We start from the raw sequence: 26,529 nt of genomic DNA on the forward strand, positions 1-26,529 counted from the left end.
CTTTCCTGATAAACGCGGCGCTTCTCGACATGTAAAACTACGGCAGACCAGAAATACTTTTTTGTTTTGTTTTTCATATTGTCAAGTAAAACATCGAAGGAGGGAAATGAAAATAAAACAATGCTGTCTTTTCTTTCTCCTAGACAATCCATTTATTTTTGAATGTATTGAAGTGCTGGAGTGTTTCAGGGCTTAGCTCATGATTGCTTTATTTAGTAGCCATATGTCCTAACCAGTGGGGAGTACCCTAATCGATTAATTGAGTGGCTCATAAAAATGATGAATGGTGCAAACACTAAGAGCAGTGAGCATGACAAGTACCACGCTTATGTCACGCTCTGCTCCTCTTGCATGCTGCTGCCTTTTCCGTGCAGTGTGGCTTGCATCAGAGCCGGCTAATGATTCGTTTAATCCAAATGTTGTGATCAACAAATTCAAAAAACAGTTGGTTTTATGTGCTCTCAGATGATGAAATGCACAAGATAATACATGAAAGTTTCAAGTAAGCTAGCCTCCCACAGACAGTGTGACTAAAAGTCCTAGCAGTCCTAATCACGACATCTCCAGCTATGTTACTATGCAGAGTAATAATAAAATGAAAATAATCTTCCATGCAATTTTTCTCCGCCCTTATCCTTTGCGCTCCCTGCTCCATTAACCATCTCTGCTGCTGAGGAGTCCTGTCGTGCAGCATGCGTGTTTGACCCGGTATTTCACTGGCTCGGCTCGTGTCAGGGTCGGGTCTCGTGTTCGTGGCACCAGCAGTCGCACGGCGTTTGGTCGGGTGTCGCTCGGCTCCTCTGGTCCTGTTCTGCTCTCAATCATTCCCTCAGCAGAGAGGTCAGCCTTGATTCCTTCCTGGCCTATATCCGACTCAGTGGGGGGCTCCAGACTCATCTGCTCACCAGCCCAATCTCTACGCTTGCAAAATGTACATTTCAGCAGTGTCAAAGCAGGGACACAGTCACTTTTGAGAAGACATTTCTTCCAGATTTGAGACTTGAGTATTTTCTGACTGAGCCCCATGTTTCAGGTTTTTTGGAGAAACAGATAACAGGGTTCTTATAGTGCGTATGAATTAATGTATGAGGGAGGATAGTTTTGGGAAAGCCCAATAGAAACCAAATGTGTTTCCCTGCATTCAACATGTGGTGGTCTGTTGATTCTGATTTCCATTTCAGTGAATATCTGGCCCTGTGTTTCCCTTCTTTTGCATCCCTGTGATGTTCGGTGGCAATTAACATCCCAACTCTTTCTCGAGGTTTGTTGAAAGCTCAGGGGCTAATTCAAGGGTCAAGCAAGACTTGCAAGCTGTCAGTCTCTCATTGTAACTCGTGTCCCACTCCCCCACTCAGGTTCTTTATTCCGGCTCCCCCTCCATTCTCCCAGACCTCGTTTTGTAGAATGGCCCAACTCTTCTTCTATTCTCCTGTGGCCCTCTAACAGCTATAGAGGGACAACCAGGAGCTTTGTCTAAGAAGCCCAGCATTCTTTCACATCTGCCTCTTGTTTTCAGACCCCCACTGCATTTAAATTTCAAACTGTCCTTTTCAATCAATCCTCTCTCCCTCCCTTCTAATAACCCCCTTCCTCCCAGTCACTAAGCCCTTTTATTTCTTTTTTTCCTAAGAGGACCAACTGCTCCTGCAATTCCTAATTTTGTCACACAGTTGTTGATTATAAAGCATTCTGTTGTATTGCCCGTATATCAAGCACACATATGTTTAAAGCCTCTGGGCTCACGCCCCTGTGGCTTCTACATTTTTCAGAGTACTTAAACATCTGTCTGCAGTGGCTTCACGTTTAGCCCAAGCACTGCGATGCTTGTTGACATTTTAGCAATCTGTGCTTAAAAATCACAGAAGACCGCTACGGTCATGCGTTTCGTGAAGTCGAAGGACCCGCGTCGACAGCGGCGCTCGTCATCTGTGCATCTCTGCGTATCGAGTCCAAACTTCAAGCACGACGCAGCGGCGGCGTTATAGAGATGCTCAAACCTGCTCTGAGATCACACCGGAGTCGAGGGCTATTTGAGAAAATGGTCAAAATGAGATCACCGGCAGTTTCCGTTACAAGGCGAAGAGAGGGAAAAGAAACCCCCAGCTGAGAGGGGAGACCTCAGCCTGTTTAATGAGGAGAACGGCAGTCTGCAGTCTTCCTGCAGCCTGCGCCTTTGGTGTCTCAGCATGTTAAGCACTCACAGCATGATACAAAATATATTAAAGTATAGGACTGTTATCGTCGATTTACAGAACATCCGTCCCCGTGTACCGCGGATCTACAGTCGTCCTTTTTGTTCTTTTCCTTTTGTGGCAGGGGGTCTACGCTGCCTTCAAGGCAAAGTGTTTAAAGGCATCCCGTCTTTGTCTTAGCATTCTGACACAGGGCGTGTGAGCGCGCTGCCTCCCTTTTTTTACACTAAGCAATGATGACAAGGAAGGAAGAATAAATCATATTGAGACCAGCCTGTTTACATACACAAACAGCCTCAGCCATGAAGAAGACACGCATCCACCAAAATGCATGTTTTAACCTATTTTGACCATAACGTTTGGCATAAAGTGTCGACTCGAGCTATAACAGTTTAGTTAGACCTGATTTGGCTTAAACGATCACTCGATACGTTTGTTGGTGCATCAGCTAATAAAGCAACTGTAAAGGGGAAAAATGACTACTTCACCATGGGAAGCCAATAGACCGGTTATCGAAACGAACACGTTAAGTAGGTCACAGCGTCTTGTCAAGGATGTAAGCTGAGCAGGACTAGTGCACATACATCCAGTAGCTTCTGTTTCCCCAGTCTGGTGCGCACACAGAGTGAACCTGGTGCAAAGTGAGGCTACATTTGTTGACAATGGCATGTGATGACAAGAGCGGAAGCTAATTTTTAACAGATTTCGTTTTTTCCAGCTAACGCCTCCAGGGTTAGAGCCTGAATGAATGCCGCCTTCTCCATGTGTAGATATTCCTCTTGAACTATATTTTGCTGTTAAACGCTAAAACACAAGAGTAAATAATGAATGATCCTGTTAAGGAGCCTAATTTTGTTAAACTGTTCATTTCATCTGAGTGTTCATACTGTATTAGTTTTAAGGACTGATTACCATCATCCACCGCTCAACACACGTAGATGTCTTTTGGCAAAAGTGGACAAACCAGTAGCTGATGAGGCTAAGATGAAGCTAATATGGTCACTATCCACCAGCTTTATTGTTAGACGATCAGCTCAAGAGCTGATTACGCCGTACGTTTGGACCTTGACTTTACAGGCTGATTATGTGTCGCCACTCACCTGATAAATTGAATTGGTGCCACGTGGACTGAAGAAAAAAAAGGGTCAGAGTTTTATTGGAATCCAACATGTTTGATCAACTTTCATTTGTTAAGCCTCATGACTGCATATTATTCCATTGAAACTAAATACCCGGTGGCTGTGTGTGTTCTGCTCCTGTTAACCTCTTTTAAATGGCTCTAAAATTAGAGGTCTCAGGTGAGGCACAATGTCATACTAGATGAGCTGATTATGGCAGGTTTAATTATAACTTTGTTGGCTAATGTGTGTGCTCTGCATGTTTTCTCGGTGATAAATTATTACACTGTCTGAGAACTCAGACAAAATAGATCAAAGACCTTTCGGGCCGCGGATATTCTCCAGTGTGGAGGAGGCAGCTGAAGACGAGTTTTGCAGCTCTGACTGTACATGACAAACAAAATTCCTCACGGTCTTTTCTTGTTAGCTGCAAGTATAACGGATAACATCCAGTCCTTTGAATCTTAACTAACAATTGCAGGCTGAAGACTCGGAAAGAAAAAAATGGAACTGTGTTTTTGAATGTGCTAAAAAAGAAAAAAACTGTTTCTAATGGGGTCCTATGAGCCTTGTTGCCAGAGTGATGCCATATCCCATGGTGAATGTGCTAATGGTCCATGGGAGTGAGAGGATTGAGCTTAGCCCAGCAGTGTAAACACACAGACAAAAGGGAGCCGTTAGTTCTGTGAAACGCATGCCTGGGCACGCAGGTAGGCATTAGGTTTCACCCTACACAGCTTCAACGCTGTATCTGTGGCGGGGAGGAGGCCATTTGCTTTTGTAGCGAAAGAGAGCAAAACAAACATTCAGACTCGTACAACAGAGACAGGTATGGATGGGCTGGGGAGACAGGAATTTTGGTTTGGAGAGATGTAAGGGACTGGGGGGGGGGACTGGAGAGATAAGGTGGTTTGTGGTCAGTCACAACACAGAGAAGTGACCATTTGCTTGGTAGTGTTTGTTTGTTTGTCTGGGGGTCATAAAATATCACTCAAACAGAAGTAGAGCTCCGCTTGGATACAAGTGAGATTCCAGTAGTGCATCCCCGGCCAAAAGTAGCTTCATTACTGCTACATTTTTACGTAAAATGCGTGTTGCTGATCGTTTCGTTACGTGTGCAACCTTCCTAAAAATAACCGGATGTGAAAACAGCTCCCATATGTAAGAAAACCACCTCTGAAATGGACAATAACAACAATGACAATGCAAAGCAAGCTGCACGGAAAGCTTTTTGGCTGATGCTATCCGGGCTATTATCATTAATATTTCTAGCACTAAATGTTACTGTCATTTACTTTAGCATTTCCACCACGTGGCTGTAGCGTTTTACTCCGTGTCAGGACGCGCTGCAGCTCTTACAACAGAGCTTTTACTCGGTCGGCGAGATGCTTTTGGTGTTATAAAGGTGCTACGTTTTAGCACATCAAAGTGATGTCACGTGAGACAGTGGCCCAAAAAAAAGGGATTTTAAAGGGGTTTAAACAATGTTCAAAAGGCATAAATGTGTTCTGTGGAACAGGAACAGAAAATACAAGTTGACACAGTTTTGATAAGGTTAGCATCGCTAAAGGTCTTGAGAAGGTAGAAGGTGGACAGGGCGGGATCCGTCTTTTTGATCACGGTGCTGATCCCACTCAGCCCCCCCTCGGCTTACACACACACAACGATTCACCCCCACCCCTCCCTGCTGGGGAAATAGTTAGCATTGAGCTGCCATCAAGGGATTTCCCTTTGCAGGATTATTGAACTTCTGGGCTTATTTTAGTGGCTTGCATGGGGTTTGTGGCATTTCACAGTTGTCACATTTCTGCAGCGGGATGTATATGCAGCATCAAGTGCCTTGTGACATGAGTGTTACAGGATGAATTCCACTGTGAAATCACACAAGGACAGAGCTCGCACGTTGAATTATTATCACTGCTGAAGGGAATGTCTTTTTTTGTGTTCTCTGCAGGTTAGAGGATCAATGATGAGCATCTCTGAGACCACTTGGCTTGGACTTTTCTAATCAGAACCTGTTATTCACAACACAAATCTGCCACACAACATCAACACCTGGCACCATGTCTTGCTCCCTGTGGAAACTACCCACTTTCTGCTGGTTTCTCATCACTCTAGCCCAAGTACACTCCACAGAGGGTAAGTAGCTCCTCTTGCTTTCGTCAAAAACATACTGCTAGTTTTTTTTTGATAGCGTCTTTTGAAAAAGTGTGTTGTTGTTTTTTTTCAGGCTCACATAAAAAACTTATTTTTTTAATGCTATTGTTTTCTACTGCATATAGCATAAGCAGTTACATTGTGGCTGAAGCCAAATCTGCTCTCTGGGTGCAGCCACTGCTTGTGTAAGTAATGCAGCTTGGAGGACAGTGGGCACAGGCGGATGGGGGATAATCTTGAGTGGTTTCATTAGTTGGTAAATTGTGATTTGTCTGAGATTTTCTGCTTGAAAGCGTCAGTTGTTCCCAGTGGCATCAGAGCTGGATCCATTTTTAAATTCCTCACTAAAATGTTCTGTCTCATGGCAGGCAGGCACACAGATTTCACACCTCAAAAAATATAAAGCTTGAATGTGTTTTAATCATACTGCATTAAGTTTTGATTAAATCACTCTCCGCTGTATCGTAATTACAAGATTTATGCGTCCAAGCCTTATCTCATAAACTGTATCCTCTACTTATTAGTGTTTAATCGCAAGACTAGAGGTGCTTTACTTTAGACGTTTGATTATTGGATTTAAAATAAAGCGAGGTTGGCATCTTTTTCGTGCAGTATAAGATGAGTCTTTACAGATTTTGCTTCACTGCTGCCAACTGTTTTAAGATCTCGCCAACTGTTCGCTATACCTGCTTTATTACTTCTTAAAAAACTTAATAATGTAGGATTACTCATTCAAGTTTTCAAGGTAATGATTTCTCAAGATTCATTTACACTGTAGCAGGTCACACTGGCACGATGTGCTTTACCATATGGTCTTCTCATGTATCACCTGGGTTCAATTTGATCTTTCATGTAAGAAATGTGAAACCGTATGGGAAACAGTCGGGGAAACGATTGCACTGTCTTTACATGCACGCACATACAAATCTATATGTTTTCCTCAAATATTGGCACTTTACTAAACCCCAATTCTGAACCTCGGGCAAAGAGCAATTACGAGACTCGTGTATATACACGTTAATCTATTTAGGAAAACCTCAGAGGTTTTCCTATCCATGTTGCGTTGCCTCTGGTGTTTACCGGGTGCTCCACAAAATTCAGTCAGCAGGGTTTGCAATAAATCTTGTCGATAGACTAATGGTTTTTTAAGACACATCTGCTGCAACAGTGCGAAGGAGTGAACTGCATGTGCTGCGTGAGTCCACTCTGGCAGAAGAGACAGACATGACGATGTGTCCAGAATCGGGGAGGAGAACGGGTTCAAAAACACATAAATAGCCCCGTTTATTAATAACATGGCACTTGTCATTCACCTTTTTCCTCTTGCTGGATAGCCTCCTCCCCGAGCCCCCCACCCACCTTCTCCTTTTTCCCATCTCAGCCCAGAAACAGTTCATTACAAACAATATCCTCAAGTAAACATGCTTCATTAAACTGCGTCTACCCCTAATATCTTTTTAATGCATTTTTATAATTGAATTAAATGGGTTAGTGCAGTGCTGTAAATAGTTTAAAGTTAGTTTTCCAGTTTTTCTTTTTTGTTGTATCTAAAGAAAGACTCATACACACAGCCAATACCGATACTGACCATCTGTCTCATGCTTTCACTTTTTCTTCATGAATATCTGTATTTGCTGGGCTCATTTCTTCCCCGTATTTTCTTTTCCCTTCACATCCTCATCTCTCAAAATTGCACCCTCCTCAGCCTATTCTGCAGCATTAATTTCCAAAATTGATTTGTTACATACGTTTCAGACAGTACTGCACAAAAGGCCACACGGGCGTCGTTACGACATAGATACTACGATCACTCACGATGATATGAGACCAGTGCTGGTTACAGTATAGACTTACTTTTTATTTTCTGCTCTCCGTCTATAATTTAGCTTCACCTTTGTTAAAGAGACATCAGGTGAAAATAATTTAGCATAAGAACTACTCAATCCATTAAGATAGTTCTAAAGGAGAGCGACTGGAAAAAGTGGGAAAAGAATTAAGAAGGAAAGACTTGACAAAAATATCTTGGCCTCTGGTGAATCAATTTTGACCTTTTGAATTCCCCCTAAATTCATGGAAGTGAAATACTGAAGTGTGGGAATGCCCTTTTAAAACAGAAAGAGCCCACAGACACCAGCAGCACCGGTTTCAGCTTATAGGTGAGCGTCAGGCTTCACACATTAATATTCACAATGCTCTACGCATGTTTTGCCTTCCACTAATTAATTATGTTTACAGTCTTTAATTTACCTTGTGAAACAGAGCGAGGGTGATCTAAACACAGTGATTAATAGCGTTCATTTCATCTGTCTACCTATGTTTCTGTCTGTCTGTGCATCAGCACAACAATCACGCTCACAGTGGTCTTCTGTAAAGTAGTGGGTTTATTTCCTTTTGTCCCATTGGCTTTCCCTGTGGATATCACCATGACAACCAACCTAAAATGAGGCGAAGGTGTAATTTACAAAGTAATAATATTTTTTTGCAAAAAAAAAAAAAAACAGTCGTGATTTACCCCTGCAATACATGATTAAATTGGCTCACATATCTTTCAAAATAATTTAGTGAATTCTGGTGGGGTTGAAAGGATTTGTATGTATCAGCGACAGAATAACAATTCCCACCCAGCTCAGCCACACGCTCTCGTCGAAGTTTTCCCGATGATTGTTGGAATTACGCGGGGCCGAACCGAAGAGCAGGGATTCAGTTTTAGAAATGCGATATTAGGGTGAAAGTTGCGACACACTCGCCTGTCCCTACGCTGCTCTTCCTGCACCATTGTTGGTTTGAAATTATTATCAACACTTAATCAGGAAATTCCCTATCCTGGGAGCTTTTTGGGAAGTTTGTTTAATTTAATTGTCACAGTTTCACAGTGTACGGATGTTACTGTGTGAGTGATCATGTTTTGCAGATGTATAAGCAAACATAAGAAAAACTATCCCAAGTAGGTCATGTCGACCTTATGCAACAAAAATTAAACTTCAGTTATTTTCTCTTCCATTGCACTATAATAAAAGCTGCTTGTTCAGTGGCAAAAGTGGCAAACAAGCTTGAGAATTCCCGTTTCTGTCACAGACCCTGAAACCACACTAGTTTCTCCTCGATGCTTAAAATGTTCAAAGTACTTGAGATTTCTCAAGGGCAGCAAGAAAGGGCCTGTTATTGTACCACGTGAAATGAAAAGAGAAGGGTTTTAAAAGCTGTCACACCAAAGTCTGTCTAGAGAAATAATCAAGGTGTTTTGAAAATATAAAGGCTAGAAGTAAAAGCCTGCAGCATAATGTGAACCAGGACCTGCAAGGGCAGGACCCGGCTCCTCCCAGTGCTCTGGCACCACCTATTTGACCCATTTAGCCTTTTCTTGTAACCATAAAAGCCTGTTTTATAACTTCATTAAGATGGCAGGCTGCTATCTTGTTATTTTCCACGTTGTTCTCTTTTTTGTTCTCTATTTTCTGCTCCAGTGTCTTACTGACCAGCATTAGGGCAAGAAGATAAGAAGATAACTATCTAACAGGTAAATCCAATCAGGTAAACTATAAATCCTGTTATCATAAGCCCGGTCTTTAAAGGCACACACACTGTATCTCAGACTAATCGTTAGCCGTTCATTCTGCCCAGCGCCAGGTGCCTCTTTCTTAGTTGTCTTAAAAATAAAAAGAGAACACTGTTAGATGAGTAAACCATTTTTTTCCCTTTTTGAATACTCGTTTGTGTCGGTTGTGTCCGTGGAAAAAGAATAGCACCCCGCTGCGTCGCCATGCTCCAGTCCCCTGATCACTTAATTTGGCATTTAGCTATGAGCCAGCCTTTGAAAACATTGGCCCATACCTAATTTGTTAACAGAGACAAATCAGTTGTTGCATAATTACTTTCTGAAATGCTAAGTTTTCATACTTTCCAATTTGCTTATTGTTGAAGCAAAACGGTAAAGGCTAAAGGGCTGGATTTTTAAAATTCCCTTTTATCTCGTGTGTCTAAACCAACCTCTGTTGGTTTTGTCTTTCTACCTCCTGTGTGATGTCATCCTGGTTGTTTGTGGAATCTGGCTCCCCGCGGAGCCAGGCAGGCGTGGGGCCTGTGTACGAAGGCCCACCATGCTGTCATGTCTCTTTCATCGCCAGCCAGGCTTGGCCAATAAGGAGATAAGGAGACAATGACTGGGAGAGCAAGCAGTGGCAAGGTGTATAGCCCCCGGGTCTCCTCCCTGCCGAGTACTTCAAATCCTCATTAGGATTTTCAGCAAAGGAAGGAGGGATTTTCTGGATTAGGGCTTTGTCACAGCTGGCTCCAGGTTGGTGTTTGTCATGCACAAGCATGGTGAAGCGCTGACATCTTGGCACTCTCCTTTCTCCCACCCAAACACTGATATTCCCTTCACCTGGCTACTGAGGCAGTTTAAGGATGTTCCACTAACCCAAAATCTATGACTGCTAACTCGTTGCCCTTGCTAAAGGTTTTTAACAGCTTCCTAGTAGCCTGCGCTCGTGGATTTGGACTGCCGCGTCAGCATTCTTCTTAATGGCTATTTATGCGGAGATAACCTTGGAAAGCATCATTAGTTTGTTGTTTGCTGTCACCATCCATAAGTCGTGCCCAGATCTGGGGCCGCGACACAGATGCGGCAGCTCAAACAGCAGATACGATGCCGTGTCAGTCATGGCGGAGATGCTAAAGTGTCTTTCATAAAGCATTTTGCCCCCAGATTTCTCACGCATTTCCACAAGGTTTCTATGGTCATTTTTTCTTTCTTTCTAAACCGAAGCAAAGAGTTTCCTGTTGCAAATACGGTTACTGCTTTAATTAAGCCACGAGTGTTCCAGTCCTGTGCTACAAAACAACAAGACTGTGTTTCCTCATGTGTTGCTCAACCTCTAACATGGTCTTTATTGGGTTTCAGGCCTGTCTGAGAGAGTGGTTCAGCATGACAGAGCCTCAGACTTAGTGTGAAACCTACCTTGTCCCATCATTCTCCAGGCTGATCTGTCTGGATAACGGGAATTCACACGGGTCCCACGAGCCCTCTGCTCGGTCGTATCTCAGGCACCCTTAGATTAGTCATTTACCCACATGTCCCTGACTGTCTTCAGTTTTACCGTCATGCTTTGTCTCGCTTTGTTCTTGCCCTGCTAGAATCATGCGGGTATATCCCAAACAATCTACAAAACATGTTCTGATAACCTTATCAAGTCTTTTCTCTAAATCCCAAATATGGGAAAACAAATCTATCTTATCACTCTCCAGTGCAGTGGTCTATAACCAGAGACTGTTGTTCATGGAAAATTTATTGTTTTGTGCTTTTGTTGGTAGTCTCTAATGTGACCGTGGCAGATGTGAGCATCTTGGTATAAGCAGGCTTCAATTTGTCACAGATATGCCTCCGTTTTAAAAGTTGTGTCTGTGTTTGCCCTCGTGTTCCATATTTGCTACTTGCTGTGCCTGAAACCCGGGTTAGCTGCAAGATTTGATGTTAAAGGTTTCTGTATATCCAGCAGATACAAAAGTGTTCAGAAAAGACCTGAACCTCCTCGCATGATGGCAGAAATAGCACAGGCTCTTAGAGCCTGTGTAGTGGACATCAAGGACTACAGACAGACCTCATGCAAGGACTACTGCTGAAGTGTTGTCTGCAAGGGGAGGATGAGTCGAATGTTTTTGATTATCCGGTGTCGACAGTATTTCAAACAAGAACCAGCGTGAACACCTTGTGCCGCACAAATGAACTAGCTCAGCTGGTCAAAAGGCAAATGTCGGTTTTTTTTCTTTTGCTGTAATGATGTGGAATATTAAGGTGATTAAACTGCAGAGTTTAGGTCACATGGGTCGCAGCGTGTCCATGTTCGCTTTTCAGCTCCTTCTGCAAAATCAGAGATGGAGGAAATCCTCATGAATGGATTTAACTGTGTGCTCTTTGCCGTTTTCCTTCGTAGGGTGAATTACACGTATTTATCAGCGCGAGCAGTTTAGCTCTGCCGCACCTTCTGATTTCAACAACAAGAGCAACTAAGGCAGTGAAGTGGTCCTGAACTGCTGTTTATGAAACCATCGACTCGTTTCAACAGCTGAAATACGTAAACAGCAACAATCTGCAGGTGTTTAAAGAGGACGTAATCACATTTTCATTGTGAGGGCCACTGCCGAAAGACGCGCTCGCAGAAAAGCGCAGGTACGGTTTGAATGTCATGCAAAGGAAAACTGATTGCAGGACATGTAATGACAGCTTCTGTTAAGAGAGCGTAATATATCTAGAGCCTTATGATTTCACAGATTTTACAGTTTGCTCTCAAGAGTCACATGTAATATATCCCTGCTTGCCCTTACTGGAGTCCTGTTCTTCATTGCTGATTTAGAGCAGCTATAAATCCTGAAGAGGCTCCTGTATTTGAGGGGTGGTGAAACTACACCCATAAATATACTGAATTTAGAGCCACGACCTTTTGAAGTCAGTCTGAATGCCCTTTCATGAAGCTTTGTTAACTTACAGCTTTCCTCTCTAGTTAGTATTTGTACTTTCTTCTGTGTTTTTGTGCTTCTTGGCTACGTGACCAAATGGTGCCAAAGCAGGTTGCAGTAAATAAAGAAGCTGTTTAGTTAGAAGGAAGATGTCACGACCTGCTGGTTTAGTTGCTGGCAGGCTTCACACATGCTAGCTCAGGGCGTTTATGCGCTTGTAAAAACGCTATGACTTGACCTCGTGTGACTTTGTGAGCCAGAATGACCCCTGAGTGTGATTGCACGTCAGGGGCTTTGGCTCCTGCTTTTAAGCCCCACTCTTGGGTAAATGATGGGCGGAAGGAAAACTGTAATAAAAGACATCTTATAAAGGACTATCAAATTAAATTAGTGATATCAACTCAACCCCAACCCCCTTCTTGGTGCATTTTTATATTACTTACCCATGCCTTATATTCGGTTTGTACCTTAATTTCAAGACAACCCCCTCCAAACACGCCAGTACCACCACCATTATTTAAAATAGCCAGCATGCAGTAAATAAGGTTGATAACCATGAGCGACATCTGAAACTCTTAAATGAGAACTTCCTGCTGTGACATGTGTGAGGGCTGCAGACAGATGGAGGAGTGAGAATTTTGGGCATCAGACGTGATTCAGACGAGGTTATTCCAGAAGTCAAAGTTTCAAACAGACACACACATACAAATGTTGGTGCGGACCTTCTTTTTAAAGGTAAGATGATTCACTGGGGGGGAAAACACATGTAACATGGAAGGCCATCAAGGTAAGCCTTAGCCTGTGGATTATAATGAATAACGCCAAATAAATCCCTGATAAACTGAGTTAAATTCAATTTCAACTTTCTATTCAAGAATCATGAGCTGGAATCCTTGAACCAAAGGGAATCTTAAGATAAGTGTCCCATGATTTAAAAAAAGAAGAAGAAAAAAGTAAAAAAAATCAAATCAAACCAAACAACTGTTGCTCTGTCTTTGTCAGATAAGTACTCTGGAGTTGTGCATAACCTTGGATGAGGCCATTGTATCAGAGTAAAACGGTGTTTTGTCACATAACAATCTGCCGAACCTAGAAGGCAGCAAGTCTGCAGTCTAGTCTGAGCAAGAGCTGCATAAAGAATTCAGTTGGAGCAGTAGTCGTGTCATCAGGGCATGACTAGCGTGTTGGTCAGGGAATTTAAATGCCAGGTGGGGGTCAGTTGAAGCACTAGCTGAATAATGTGGCACAAATGCATACACATGAGGGCTGAGTCTCGGGGAAAGGAACCACTGCTGTGGCCTGCTTGAAGAAGTGCACTTTGGGAAGGCAAACATGCAGCAGATGGATCCTTCTCATTTGTGTGTACTGCCACTGCTGGTGACCCATTGGGAAATGCTTCTTTACTGAATTGAGGAGCATCAAACGCTTCATTGGAGCAGAGAAGGAAGTCTGTGCTACCCAATGCATCTCAGTCCAATTTTTACATTCTTTGTAATGGAAACTGTGAAAATGGTATCGATGTGACGAACACAAACCAATTCAAGTCTGACTGGTGTTCTGCAAAAAACTCATCGCATTTAAAAACATGCTAAATATTTTCAGTGTTCTGACAGACCTGCTGTCACTAAGATGCTTTCCTCTTGTTTGGAGGGGCTGGTAATCAGATTTTTACTTAACATTTATTGGAACTAGATAGTCTAGACAAAGCAAATATTGTGTTGCTGTGAGCCTCACGCTCACGTTCTGGGTTTGTGCACTTTTAAAAAATTCAGCTCCCTCTTTTCCTTTACACCGATACTCTTTGCTCCCACCTTTAAACGTGCTTGGTGGCTACTGGAGGTTTAATTCTGGTGTATTCAGCTGTTTGGATTCAGAGAGTTAGCAGAGTTTGAGCAAATGCCACAGAAGTCAGTGAGCCGTCACGTTAAATACTCATGATCACAGAATTATGACTGTGCCACGCAGCCCTAACAGGGACTGCCCCACATCAAGCTCTTTAGGACAACTCGTGGGATCAGGACACTGCTAATCAAACAAAGCATGCAGCATGTTCACTTTAAAGTTAAATAATAATCAGTTTACTTTGCTAAAACAACTGAAGCTGTGTCACGATTTGGAATATTTTACCTTTTGGATCCTTGCAGTAAAGCCTCCACACTGTGCCGGGTATCACACCGTGATAACACGAGGCGAGAAGCCTTGACCTCTCGTTGATAATCTCTAAATGTATAGCGATTTAAAATTCAAGTCTGGCAGTGACCATTTGTTAGGGACCATGAAACAAAATTTACTATTTGATGGTCATCGCAGCCATTTCATTACCGGAAGATGTCCTTGCTTTTTTGTGTGTGACCTAAAAAGCACTCCCCATTTCTCTCTCCCACAAATACAAACACACACAGCAACGCACACACACTGCCTGGCCTCAGGGCTATCCGATATTAGACAGTGAGATGACACTGTGTGCTTGTGCGAGTGCAGTCAGCCGACATGTGCAGATAATGTGAAGTCAATAATGCTTTATGAAAAAATGGGATTTATGACCTTGATGAGCCCCATAGAGCTTAATTAGGCCTAAAGGTTGATTTACATACAAGTGCACATGGAACTTGATGAGGTTGTGTTTTCCTGCCGTTGTTGTGCATTCTGATTCTGTCTGGCATTAAGACTCGATGCATTTGTTCAAACTCTTACGGATCAGAAAGAAAATACAATAAATACTCGGACCCTGCTCGGGTGCTTGGTTTCCACAGGATTATATTTCCTTCCTATGCAATGATGGTATTTCTAGTGCAGACATATGTCTACAGGTGCTGGTTGGAGGAAAAAACTAAACGGGGGGTGGGGGGGAGTCTGTGACAGGTTAAAATCCTGTTTAAGGAGGCCCACCCAAACCAAAAGGATGGAAAATGAGTTTTTTTCTCACAGTACCTATTCAGAGGAAAATGACAAGATCTTTTTCAGAGTCATGTACCTATATCAAAGATGCTCCTGATAGCCCCCCTGCTGTTGCTATGGAAGTAGCAGAGATGTAAATGAACTGGAGTGAACTGGATGGTGGAGAATACAAATGAGGTTGGAATGCTCATTCTCCTGCTGCTCTTTGCCTCTTGTTCTTCTCCCAATATCTTTCTCTGATCCTGTCTCCCTCTCTATGTGCGAGTAGGTTTTAAAGACTAAATTATATTCTGCATATATATAGAATTTCAAACACCTTAATTATATACAGATGTTTTGGGCTGAATTACAGATGAAACGTCTGCACGTGTAACTGCTGTTTGCTGTTAGCTACAAAATAAGCTAAAGTTAATATGAAGGAATTCCAAAGAACGTTAATATCTGTCGAGCCCGTGCAATTCTTCTTTACAATGGCCACACAGAGTCTGCAGTCGACCATATCCTGCTGTTTGCAGGATATATGCAATATTTTCTTTCTTCTCCTCCCCTGCATGGACCTGACTTCTTAAGAATACATGCTGTTGTAAAGGATATCTCTGGATTATAGAATCAGCACTGTGGGAAGAGTTTTGACTTAAAGGTTTCTTTTCCTTCGCAGACTCGAAGGAAAAAGGGAGGGGGCTCGGGGGTGCCGGAACCTGGGGGACTCAAGCTGTGGTTCCTGTGGCTCCAAGCTAATGCTATAGGCCACACTTTCCTTTCACCCAAAATCCCCCCAGCAAGCGACCTTGTCGGCTCAGGAGTGCAGAATAATGGCTGGCCGAGCAGCGAAGCTAGCTCATTTACAAGCAGCTGTTTAGCTCTCATCAGAGCAGCGAGGAAAATCAAAGGGCTGCGTTAACGGCAGACGACAAGCATCGGGAGCGTCCCCGTCACACTTCTCATTGGCTCTCGACAGAAAAATTATCTGGTGTGACATCAAAATAATCTCGAGTCCTCTTTTGTGCTCGGAGCACAATGATGACTGAATAGACCTTTTGATCAGCCTCTGCCTAGCCCCTGGACTAACTCTGGAAAAAGTATAACTGGAGTTGCAGAGAGTCATTTTGATTTAAAAACCATTTGCTGGATGCAATATAGCTGTGATGAAAAGCAGACTACTCTCAATTATGCATTACGGTTGGAGCAAAGAAATACTGAAAAAAAAACTATTTCATAGAAAGATAGTAAGTTTGGTGTTCTGATTAAATGCAGCCGTTTTGACTGCATGTTCTTTATGTCTGTTATCCGGCTTGATGAGACTACACAGTCTCTACATGGCTGAAAAAGACCCTAATGTCTCCTCATTTCTGTGAAATAGGAAGACATTTTCGTCATTACCTCTGCTTCAATGACACTCATATCCTAACAGATGGTCACTTTCCGATTGATTTGGCTCATCTGTGAGAAAAATGAATTAAAACATTACGGCAACGAGACGGCGCTTAATCGGCCGCCCTTACATATGGGAGGTTTCTCACAGTTCTTCAGCCTCAGCTTTTGTACGTGCTTAAAGTCATCGCAAAGGTTAGTCTGGGTAATAAAAGCCAGAGTGGAAAGCCTTAAATAGAGGCTTGTCACTGGCTTAATAAAGTGCTATAACCCATGGAAATAGAGGTGCTATGCACCAATCAGAGTCAATTACTAGCATGTTCCAACACCATTTACAGCGTTTACAAGCACATGTCAAAAGGTTAAGTGCTCAGATTTCTTTTAAAGCAAACAGATGTTTTATAATGTTCACTTGTTGACTGGGAAATGCATGACATTTTTAAGGTTTACTGTCGAATTGCATCACATTAAAGACAGAGCCCTGACTGAATGCTTTACGGGAGGAGGATGTCAGTAATCCTCGCTCTGCTCCGTGACAGCCGATGGCGATGAGCCGGACTGGTCTTCTTGTGGTCGTGGTGGTGGGGCTGACGGCTGACCAGAATTTCTGATTAGAAAGTGTCAACAGGGCCACGATAAGGGCCTGGCCAATAATGTCTCTGCTCCCATCATGTTGCCATGGTGACAGAAATGAGCTTTCCATATTATATCTTTTTTTTGTCTATGTCTTAAACTTTCACCCCCTGCTGTTTAATTAATGGCGAGAATGCTTCAAAAATTCTCCTTCTTCGTGTTTGATTGATATAAAACTATATTTTAAGAGCTTGTATACATCGTGCACTATCTTAAAGTGAAAGCACATCAAAGCGAGTAAAATAGCATCTCGTATTTTAAGATCTCTGAAGTGCGTGCTATCAGTGACGATGGGGCAGCCGGGCTTCTTTTATGAGCACGTGGCCGCATAGCTCGGAAAAGACACGAGAAAACGAGCACGTCTAAAAACTCTTTCCAGGCGCAGACTTGTGATTATGTTTTTCTGTCCGTGAACCATCAGCGTACACTTGGGTGGCACCATTTTGTCTGCTCAGCAGCCTCTTTGTAGAAAGCTCCGAGGTAAAGAGGCTCCTGAAACATAATATAGCAACAAGTGCCCTCAGCTCCCCCAATTAACTGCTGAGCTCTGTTTGGATGGGTTTTTAGAACATCAGCAAGAGTGCGCAGGAAAACCAAAATAGATGGTTTACGTCGTCAATATTTTAGCATCCGCCGCGTATTGATATTCTTGACATGTTTTACTGTCACCGTATGGAAAGTAAATAATTTTCATATCATGCATTCGCTGAATAGTTATGCTAATGGCCCCATGAGCAAAATAATGATTACTTTTCTGGCTCATTTGAATAATGAAATCATTTAGTTAAGTGAGACAGTAAGCATTGGATTTGTTTATGTTAGATTCAGTGTGATCATATTATTCTCGTGTAATTGCGACGTGTGATCGATGGTGTTTTGGTTCCTTCATACTATCTATATGAAAACAGACAAAGAGGATTTATTTTCAGGAGTGGCACAAAGCCTCTATTATACAGTAGAAAAGAACCTAAGAAAACATTATTTAAAGTGCACATTTTAGTCTCCCAGCATAGCAGAGAAATGATTTTTTGTGGGGCTGATCTTGGTCAATACTTATTTAAGTGAAACAGTGACAAATGCGTATGTGAGGAGGACAGATTTTCTGAGGATCTCATCCAAAACTGAATAAATGAAATGAAATACTTGTACAAACAGTACAACATTACTAACTTAATTGAGAAATAAGGACACCCATCTATTCCATTGACATTTGTTTACAGAACTATTGTTTGTCCCCCCATATTGATTTATCTTTGTCACCCATCTCCCCATGAACTAAAAATACCATCTGACACCAGAGCGAGGGAAAAAAATCAGCCTCAGGCCTAATCAATTGAGAGGCTTTTTGAGGTTGTTTACGATGCTGCTTTTGGTTCATGATGCACAAGCCCAGCTGGTGAATGAAAAGAGTTTAGAGGACAGCAATTTTGTCTGAGAACCAGTAATATGAACAAGAAAATAATTTCACAGCGTGTTTTTGTAGAAGTCGTACGGTACTCTTGAGCCTACATTTATCTCCTCGTTGCTCCGGCCGCTGTTTTCCTACTTAAGCGCAGAGACTGCATCAGCTCTAAATCATAAAAAACCAGAAGATTGTAAAGGCAGAGTGATTTAAGTGTTTTAACAGTGATCCAGAAACGCAGAGCATCAGTGGGTTTGGCTGTGGATTTGGAGATCAAACTCGGAGGTCTTACACATGGCCAAAAAAGCAGAACACTTGGCCAAGTTTACCGTCTCCCACCCAGTCACGCTGATCTGCTGCCCGGTCACCTTTATATTAAGGCAGGGTAGCAAAAATGTGTTAGCTTCAGTTATTGAAATCACGTTTTAAAATGATTTTTATTCCTCATATGCAGAAAAAAGTGAAAGCTGTCAATTCTTCATTTGATGTGACAACAGCTGACGGAAAAGCAATAGATGAGTTTCCATTACACATCCACCACTTTTGTGACATGATTTAAGCGTAAAATTGCGATACGGGTTTGAGTGATGTTTTACATAGGCTCTTGTAGTTACTACACATCATATTTCAGTCTTTTGACAAAGCTGGAGTACATTGACACGAACTCAAGATTGGCTGTCAAGTCCTGTTCTTAACATGCTGTGTTTCAGGGGTTTTTTCTCTCAAGCCAACATCTCTGATATATTGTTTATCACCTTAAGCGTTCTTTTTGACTCGAGAGAGAAAGGGGCTGCAAAAATGAAATACAGCCGCAACCTATCATATTTGAAAGCCTTTACTTTTTCATGTCTATTGGTCACATGAGAAAGTTTGCTGTCAAAAAGTGCAAGTGGAGGAAAAAAGATCCTTCCCTGATGATTTTATGCTCCCAAACAAATAAAAGTCTTTTAGTGATAGGCCAGGGCAGCTGCCCTCATCCATACAGATATATCCTTTGTTTACCCCGAGCTCCTCACCGAGCACCTTCAGAAACAGGCCTTTCACCTGATTGGCTCACAAACGGTGGATCTGGCAATACAAGCTGACATTTATCTTACTTTGTAAAATACCACAGGAGCATTACGAGGCAAAGCAGAAAAAGCAGAATGCTAATCCCCTGCCACTGTAGCTTTGCCTTTAAATCACACTAAGATAATTGTTTTGGTAATTAATTGATGAATCATTCAGCAGGGTACAATGAACTTAGCCTTTCTTGACCAATTTACTCGGTGGCTTTAAGTAAACAGCTGCCACAATGCCATGTCACACAATGCCTCATGAAGTAATAAAGTGCTTCATAATTCCAAACAACTGCACATATGGATCGCCCGGACTTGTCCAGGAGCCAAACGAATTAGTGCATTAGAAGTGGCGGCGGCGGCGTGCTTTATTTTCTTTTGCAACTGTGAATAAAGCTCATTAAGGAAACGCGTTCTTCGGAAACAAAGCCATCAACCAAGTTGCATTAACAGCGATGTTTAAAGCACTATAAAGGTGACTGAAACTGTAGTATTTATTCAGCCGTGATTCAGAGTCTGCAGAGAAGCATCTGAAAATCATTTTTAGTTCCGCGCCAGGTTTCTTTGATATCTGACATGACATAGCTGCTGGAAGCTGCTCTCGCCAAAAAGACACGCAGTATGTAGAGCGCTATAGTTTATGCAGGTAGTTCACTTTTAGTTTAAATATGGCTTTTGGCATTGTTCGTATTCGCCGAGCCACAATATTGATTTCTTTTCTATTTTTCCTCCCCCCTCCCCCTCCCCGACACACACACACACACACACACACACACACTGAACACACTCACATTCATAAACCTTTTTTTCAGCCTCCCAATAGCCTTGCCTTCGATTGTCAGCACTGGAAAGTGGATTAAATTACACTCATGTTGTCATGCTTGTTGTTCTTTTTCATTTTGGATAGAAAAATGAGCATTGCAAGTAAACCGCAAGTCTCCAGTGATAGACTCTGCAGTGTCAGTCAGGCCCCGTATTGAAGTGAAACACGCGACAACAGCAGAGAAGAAAACAGATGGTTAAAAATGTATTTATTTAATTGTTTATGTTAACGTGACATCAGCCTCTAAAGGTTGTTCTTGTGTCGGCATGCTTATGTAGATGGTCACAGGGGGAAACAAGGCTCCAGACATTTAAGCTGACAAACTAGACTTTAATGACAAATATTGATTTCTCTTTTTTTTAGTAGCAGTTAAGGCATGTGGATGACATACTAACACTATTAGCTCCCTGGTGCGGTTTAGATCTGAAATGTTCACTCGGCATACAGATGTATGTCAGAGTTGCAGTCTAGTCTGGGCTTTTACTCTTTAGATTTCTTATTTATATTGATGAAAAGTTACATCTTCTGAATAAAATAAGAGAAAGCGATGTTTGAAGATGCTTCCTTTGTGTATATCCACCTCTGATCTCTTTTGTCTCCTGCCTCCCTCTTCCTCTAAGTCGCTGTAGTTCCATGCTTCAATCCGCACTGATAGAGCTCCTTCTCCTTCTCTTCTCCCTCAGGGTTTAGTCGAGCTGCCCTGCCATTTGGTTTAGTGCGGAGAGAGCTGTCTTGTGAGGGTTACCCCATTGATTTGCGGTGTCCAGGAAGTGATGTCATTATGATCGAAAGTGCCAACTATGGCCGAACGGACGACAAGATCTGCGATGCCGACCCTTTCCAGATGGAGAACATAAACTGCTATCTTCCAGACGCCTACAAGATCATGTCACAAAGGTAACACTGCAGACACCTCCAAATAATAACAGTAATAATAACTAATAAATCTAAAGGTATTTTCCGCTGTCACAGAAGTGAAATGATTGATAAGCATGATAACATTTTCTTTGTCGTGGTCCGCTGTTGTTCATTTTGCATGGTTGCCCCTGTTGGCATCCTGTGTTGAGAACAAAAACCCTCCGTATCCCTCGGCTTTGGAGTAAAAGTCACCCAGAACAATAACAGTGTTGCTGTCAGTTGCATAAAAACAGAAAAACGGAATATGAGTGTGTAATAAGATTGCACTACTGAGACAGCCGAAACCGAGCAGAAGAGAATTAGAAATTTCATCAGAACTTGGAATTTTAAATCAATTTGGGCAAACAGCCCAGAGAGAGCAGATTAAAACAGAAACACAGCCAAAGTCACAGAGTGCAGTAACAAAGCTTCCCATCCAAACTGCTGCCCATTGTCATTTCTGCTCTTATATACATACATTTAATATCTGCATTTATGTGATATAATAAAGAAATATTTAAAAATAAATAAAAATGAAAAAAATGTACATGATAAATATTGATTATGATGAAGAGTATTTCTACAGTATAATGTGTATTACTTTTCTAAATGTTCTACTTCTACTGTCTGAATTTCCTAAACTTCCTAAATCATACTGATCTCATGTGTAAATTCCTTCTGGTAAGTTTAAGAGCAGGCTGTTAGCACGATTCAAAGATGCTCCATAGCTGATATTCGCACTCTGGTTGATAGTGTTAACTTTGGCACCCAGTATTGCTTTAGATTGGCACCAAAAAATTGTGTCAGAATTGAATAAATGCACTCAATGAAAAGTGCATGGATACAGTTATTTTTCTGCAGCTGACCCTATTGCACATGTATCTGAATTGAGTTTTCCATTCAGACCACAAAATTTGGGGTTGACACTTTTAAGATGAAATATACAACTCAACTCACTAAGTTTTGCATTTGTCAATTCACCACCAACTGCCAAAGTCTAATGGCATAAAGTCATGTGTTAACTATTTTGCAGTTCCAAGAACAACAGCGCTGTGGTATGAGGGAGAGAAGTTTCTCCACTCCTGTTCATTTATCTGCAATACTAGAAGAACACGAGAACATCTGAGGGCAGTCGTTAATGTTTCTAAGGAAACGAAAGGCAACACGCACCAAAGCTGTTTTGAGCCGGGGCTTTAAAAAGTCAACGTGAAACACATAACATATGCATTTTAATGATATGCACTTTTTTCATATTGCAGGTTTGCTGAGGTGCTATAACAAACACTAACACACCAACAATACAGTGAGACGAGTTCATTACCAGTCTGACTTCAGCCTTTAGTCCAATCTGAATTTTAGGCTTTTATGAGACAACAAACACTAAAAAGATTTAATTCCAATTTTGCAGATTATTCATTATTTGCAGTGTCACAATGCTAACACTGCAGACCAAGTCAGTAATTCCAGTTCATCTTATTATTACGTAACTCTGACCGCGTTATGTCACCAGGGATAAAAGGACATTTCTCAAGGAATTTAGCTCATAAATGTATTTCTGTCCAAGAAGTCAGATAAAATGAGATGATACTACTCATCACAGACTGTAAGCAAATGAATACAACTTTACATTGAAAAAATAAGCATGTTTTTGTGAGCCTTGCACATTTTCATTTAGTTATTATTTGCATTTATAGAAAAATGTTCAGTTTCCTTCACAACGCTCTCATGGAAACAAAGGTTGCTAATGGACAGTTGAATAAATGAACACCACAATGCAAGCTTGAAACCATCTCTGTAGCTGTCATTAGATGCAAAGCTATCGACACGTTCGCTGACGCGCACACACACTTGCAAACTTGGCTCAAGCAGGAACGCTGCATACATGAGACCTAATACACGAGACCAGTTGTCACACAGGGATGCCATCGGAGCCAAAGTGCACAGGATGGAATGACATATGACTGCCACAGAGAGAGATATTGGACGGTATGAGAGCGTCAGCAACTCTGGCACGCCGCCTTGGGAAATAAAAAAAATAATGAAATAAAAAAGTAGAGCCCTTGTATTCAGGGGGGTTATTGTCAAGTCCTATTTGATGAAGTCAGATAGCTGACTCACATTGTCTGTCCTGAAAGGCTGCAGGCTGCCTTCTCTCCGCTTGTGGCCATATGTATTACGCTGGCCTCAGCCTCGCTCGTACACAACAGTAAACAGTAAACTGAAGCACAAATACCGACTCAGCAGGAGGCTGACAACAAATCCCAAAAACGCTCTCTACCAGTGTCTCCAGTTCAGACACTGATGTCTGTAGGACTGGGGTTCATTCCTCACATCCTGAGAGTGCCAGAGGCTGAACTTCAGATGTTGTTTTAAATGTGTTTTTAGCACCGTGATGTCGATGCTGTAGTGTTCAAAGAGAGCGAGAGAGAACTGTCATAAAAGAGGTCTCTGCGAGGGACACAAGTTCAAAATCCACAAAACAGGTACTTTACAAGAACAACGTCTGACAAAACACATAAAGTTCTTTTGAGATCACCATGGAAATGTGAGAACAGATGAGTGAGTCATTATTTATACGAGTGGAAAGCGTGGATTGGAGTTTTTATGTAGTCAGTATCATAAAAAGCAAAAGGAGTTCACCGACATGAAAATAGATTCAAGGACAGCTTGACAAATGTCCAAGACTGCATATGGGACTAATTACACATTCTTTTTCTCCTGCCCGTTTATTTACAGCAATAGACTGAAATAGGAAGCAAATGTAATGAAAGATTGCCCCTGCTGCCAAAAATAATTATCTTCAAATGGGGAAAAAGGAACGTGGTGATTGTTTTGCCTGTTTGGAATGCAGTGTTTGTTTCATTGGCATGAGGTCTGAGCTAGGGCTGGGTATCGTCACTGATTTCTAGAATCGATTCAATTCCGATTCACAAGGTCCCGAATCGATTCGATCCACGATTCGATTTAATTCGATTTGAATCTGGGAAATTTTGACAGTCAGAAATATTATAATTCAGATCAGTACATTTACATATTTTTGTATCTATAAAAAGGAAGCTGACACACGCAAGACTTTATCAAAGGTGTGAGCATCACAGCAGATGCCTTTGTGTCAAAGTAGCTGAAGATAAAACACAGAAAAACATGAAGGTGATTTTCCTGGCCTGGGATTTTATAAAAATATTCTGCAGTACATCAAAAATGAAAGAAAACCATTAATCAACACATGAACATTATCTCTGAAGTTACAGCGGTTTTATTAGAGACACGACTAAACGTTTTGCATTTTGCATAATTTTAGTTTATGTTTGTTCAGTATTGAACGGCAGAAATTAGGTTTTCTTTTTGGAAGTATATAAAACGAAAAAAAAAAAGCGTCGGAAGTATCGAATAATGAAGAAAACAGATTTTTAGACGGGAAACTGTTCTTGAAGTACAGAGAGGGGGGGTGGGCAGCTGTGCATCGTGGTCGAAGCATAGCAGTAAAAGTACACTGAATTCATGACGATGTTTATGTGAAGCATAGTTTGGATCTTCTTTTGCTGCTGGTTCGGTCAATATTGTTTAGAGAGACATCAAACTAACAGCTTTAGAATCAGCACATAAAAGGCCGGAAAAACACAAAGCGCGGACCCGCCGACAGATCAGAATCAGCGAGCTGTCGGCTTTCAGCCCCGACTGTGAGAAAGGCAACATCTAACTGATTCTGATCCGCGGGTTGCGCTGTGTGTTTAAGTCTTTGTGCAGAATCCGTGTTCCTGCTCTCATTTACTGTCTTAGCCGTTTGGTGGCTGTTGAAATTTTGTGAGATTTCACCTGAGATTCTGGCATTTCGGGCAAAATAAATTTATATTAAAAAATCGATTCAGGATTTTAATGAATCGATTTTACATTATCCAAGCCAGAATCGATTTTAATCAATAAATCGATTATAAAAACCCACCCCTAGTCTGAGCCCTCGGTTCCTCCCCGAGTCTAAACTAGCTCAGCTGAAAACGGTCCCTTTGTTGAACACTCCCCTGCACACACACTGTATGTGGAAAAAAAACAGGAAAATAGTATTTCCTACTGTACAGCCTACATCAATAAAGGGATTCGAGAATCAAAAATATTTGTTGCCATAATTACTCTGGTCTACTAATTTAAGTGTGTGGGGGGAAATCACATTAGTACTCGTGTGTGGAAAACTGTGTTCACTTTTAAACATCCGAAATTGATGTGGCCCCGAAGTGTGGAGAATTGGATTGAGGCTTCACTGAGTTTGATAGATCCTGTTGGCACTCCAAGTTGTTTTTATATCTAGCTGGCATATTATATTCATGAGCACAATGATTTTATGAAAATAGCCTTAGGACTGTTGTGGCTCAATTAGAACATTCAGCTGCAAGCAATTAGTCGACTCAAGTGGGTGATAATCTGTACAGGAATTTTTCATGTGGACACCTCCCCAGCAGATGTGAAACTGCATGGCAGTACAGTTTGAAATAATTAATTCATTGGTAATAATATTCAGTGATGTGTTTTTTTTTTCTTTCTTTTCAGGATTTTAGTTGTTAATGATTACATTTCCTCATCTACGCTGATGATAATGATAATGACTACAAACACATTCTCGCCACACAGATAACATCTACTAAATTAAAACTGTAATTTAGGTGCATTTGAATATTATTTTGTAGTGCGTTTACTTGTGCATGCAACAACCATCTGGTGCTTAGATGTTACTGATCTAAATCTGTCCATCAGTCTCCATCACAGTTCAAGGAATAAGAAAACATGACAGTGAAGCACCTCGACTGATCATCTCAAAAAAAAAAGGATATACAATATGAGCAGCTTACATCTATTGATTTCTCTTTGACTAATGAGGTTCACTGTAAGTATTAGATAACAAGGTCATTGATTGCTGTAACATAACATGATTGGTGTCTGTGCATCATGGTTTTTTTTTAAAGAGCGTATCATTGATGAAAATGATCAGTGCAGATACGTCTCTAACAGAGAAGATTAAATTCATCAGCAGGATTAGGGGACAGCATGAGTTGATTATTAATTAATAATTATCGTGACAATTATTATTATTACCAGTCAACAACTGTGTATTTGAAATGTTATATTTCATAATGACATATTAAATGCAGCAGGTTTTTACAAATATAACATGTTGTAAAAACATTAACATGCAATTAGCTGCATCTTTGAAGTTGTTGTCAATGAATGTGAAGCAGTTCTGGAGAATAAATGATGCCGCTTACACTATTTATATCAATGTCAGGGGCGGCTCGCGAGGCTCTCCGAGGAGCTCCATTGTTGCCGCCTGACAGCACAGCGCCTTGTTCTTCCTCTCTGTATGTACGACGTTAGTGTTTATTTAAAGCGCAGCCGATTAAGATTTCATAAAGATCCAGATTCCGCTTGGACGTTTCACAGGGATGTTCAAAAGTTCATGAGGCATGAAACTGCTCTCCACTCGAAAAATTAAGGGTAGGAACAGTCACCTCATTAGGCTAACAACTGCTAATACCAG

The 26,529-nt window shown here is 41.6% G+C and overlaps 1 protein-coding gene across 14 annotated transcripts in view; it reads left to right on the forward strand.

The window, feature by feature from the left end:
- The window catches only part of adgrl2a (adhesion G protein-coupled receptor L2a), a 90,969-nt gene that overhangs the window by 14,407 nt on the left and 50,033 nt on the right, over positions 1 to 26,529 (forward strand). For all 14 annotated transcript variants that reach the window (XM_085382256.1, XM_085382257.1, XM_085382258.1 and 11 more), the window contains exons 2-3: positions 5,265 to 5,449; positions 20,789 to 21,002. In XM_085382256.1, the coding sequence (XP_085238382.1) occupies positions 5,374 to 5,449; positions 20,789 to 21,002 (290 nt within the window). In that variant the 5' untranslated portion in view covers positions 5,265 to 5,373. The remainder of the gene's footprint in view (positions 1 to 5,264; positions 5,450 to 20,788; positions 21,003 to 26,529) is intronic.

Source organism: Rhamphochromis longiceps, linkage group LG15 (genome assembly GCF_057381845.1).
Source record: "Rhamphochromis longiceps isolate RC_006_pf linkage group LG15, R_longiceps_female_GT1.1, whole genome shotgun sequence".
Lineage (NCBI taxonomy): Eukaryota > Metazoa > Chordata > Actinopteri > Cichliformes > Cichlidae > Rhamphochromis > Rhamphochromis longiceps.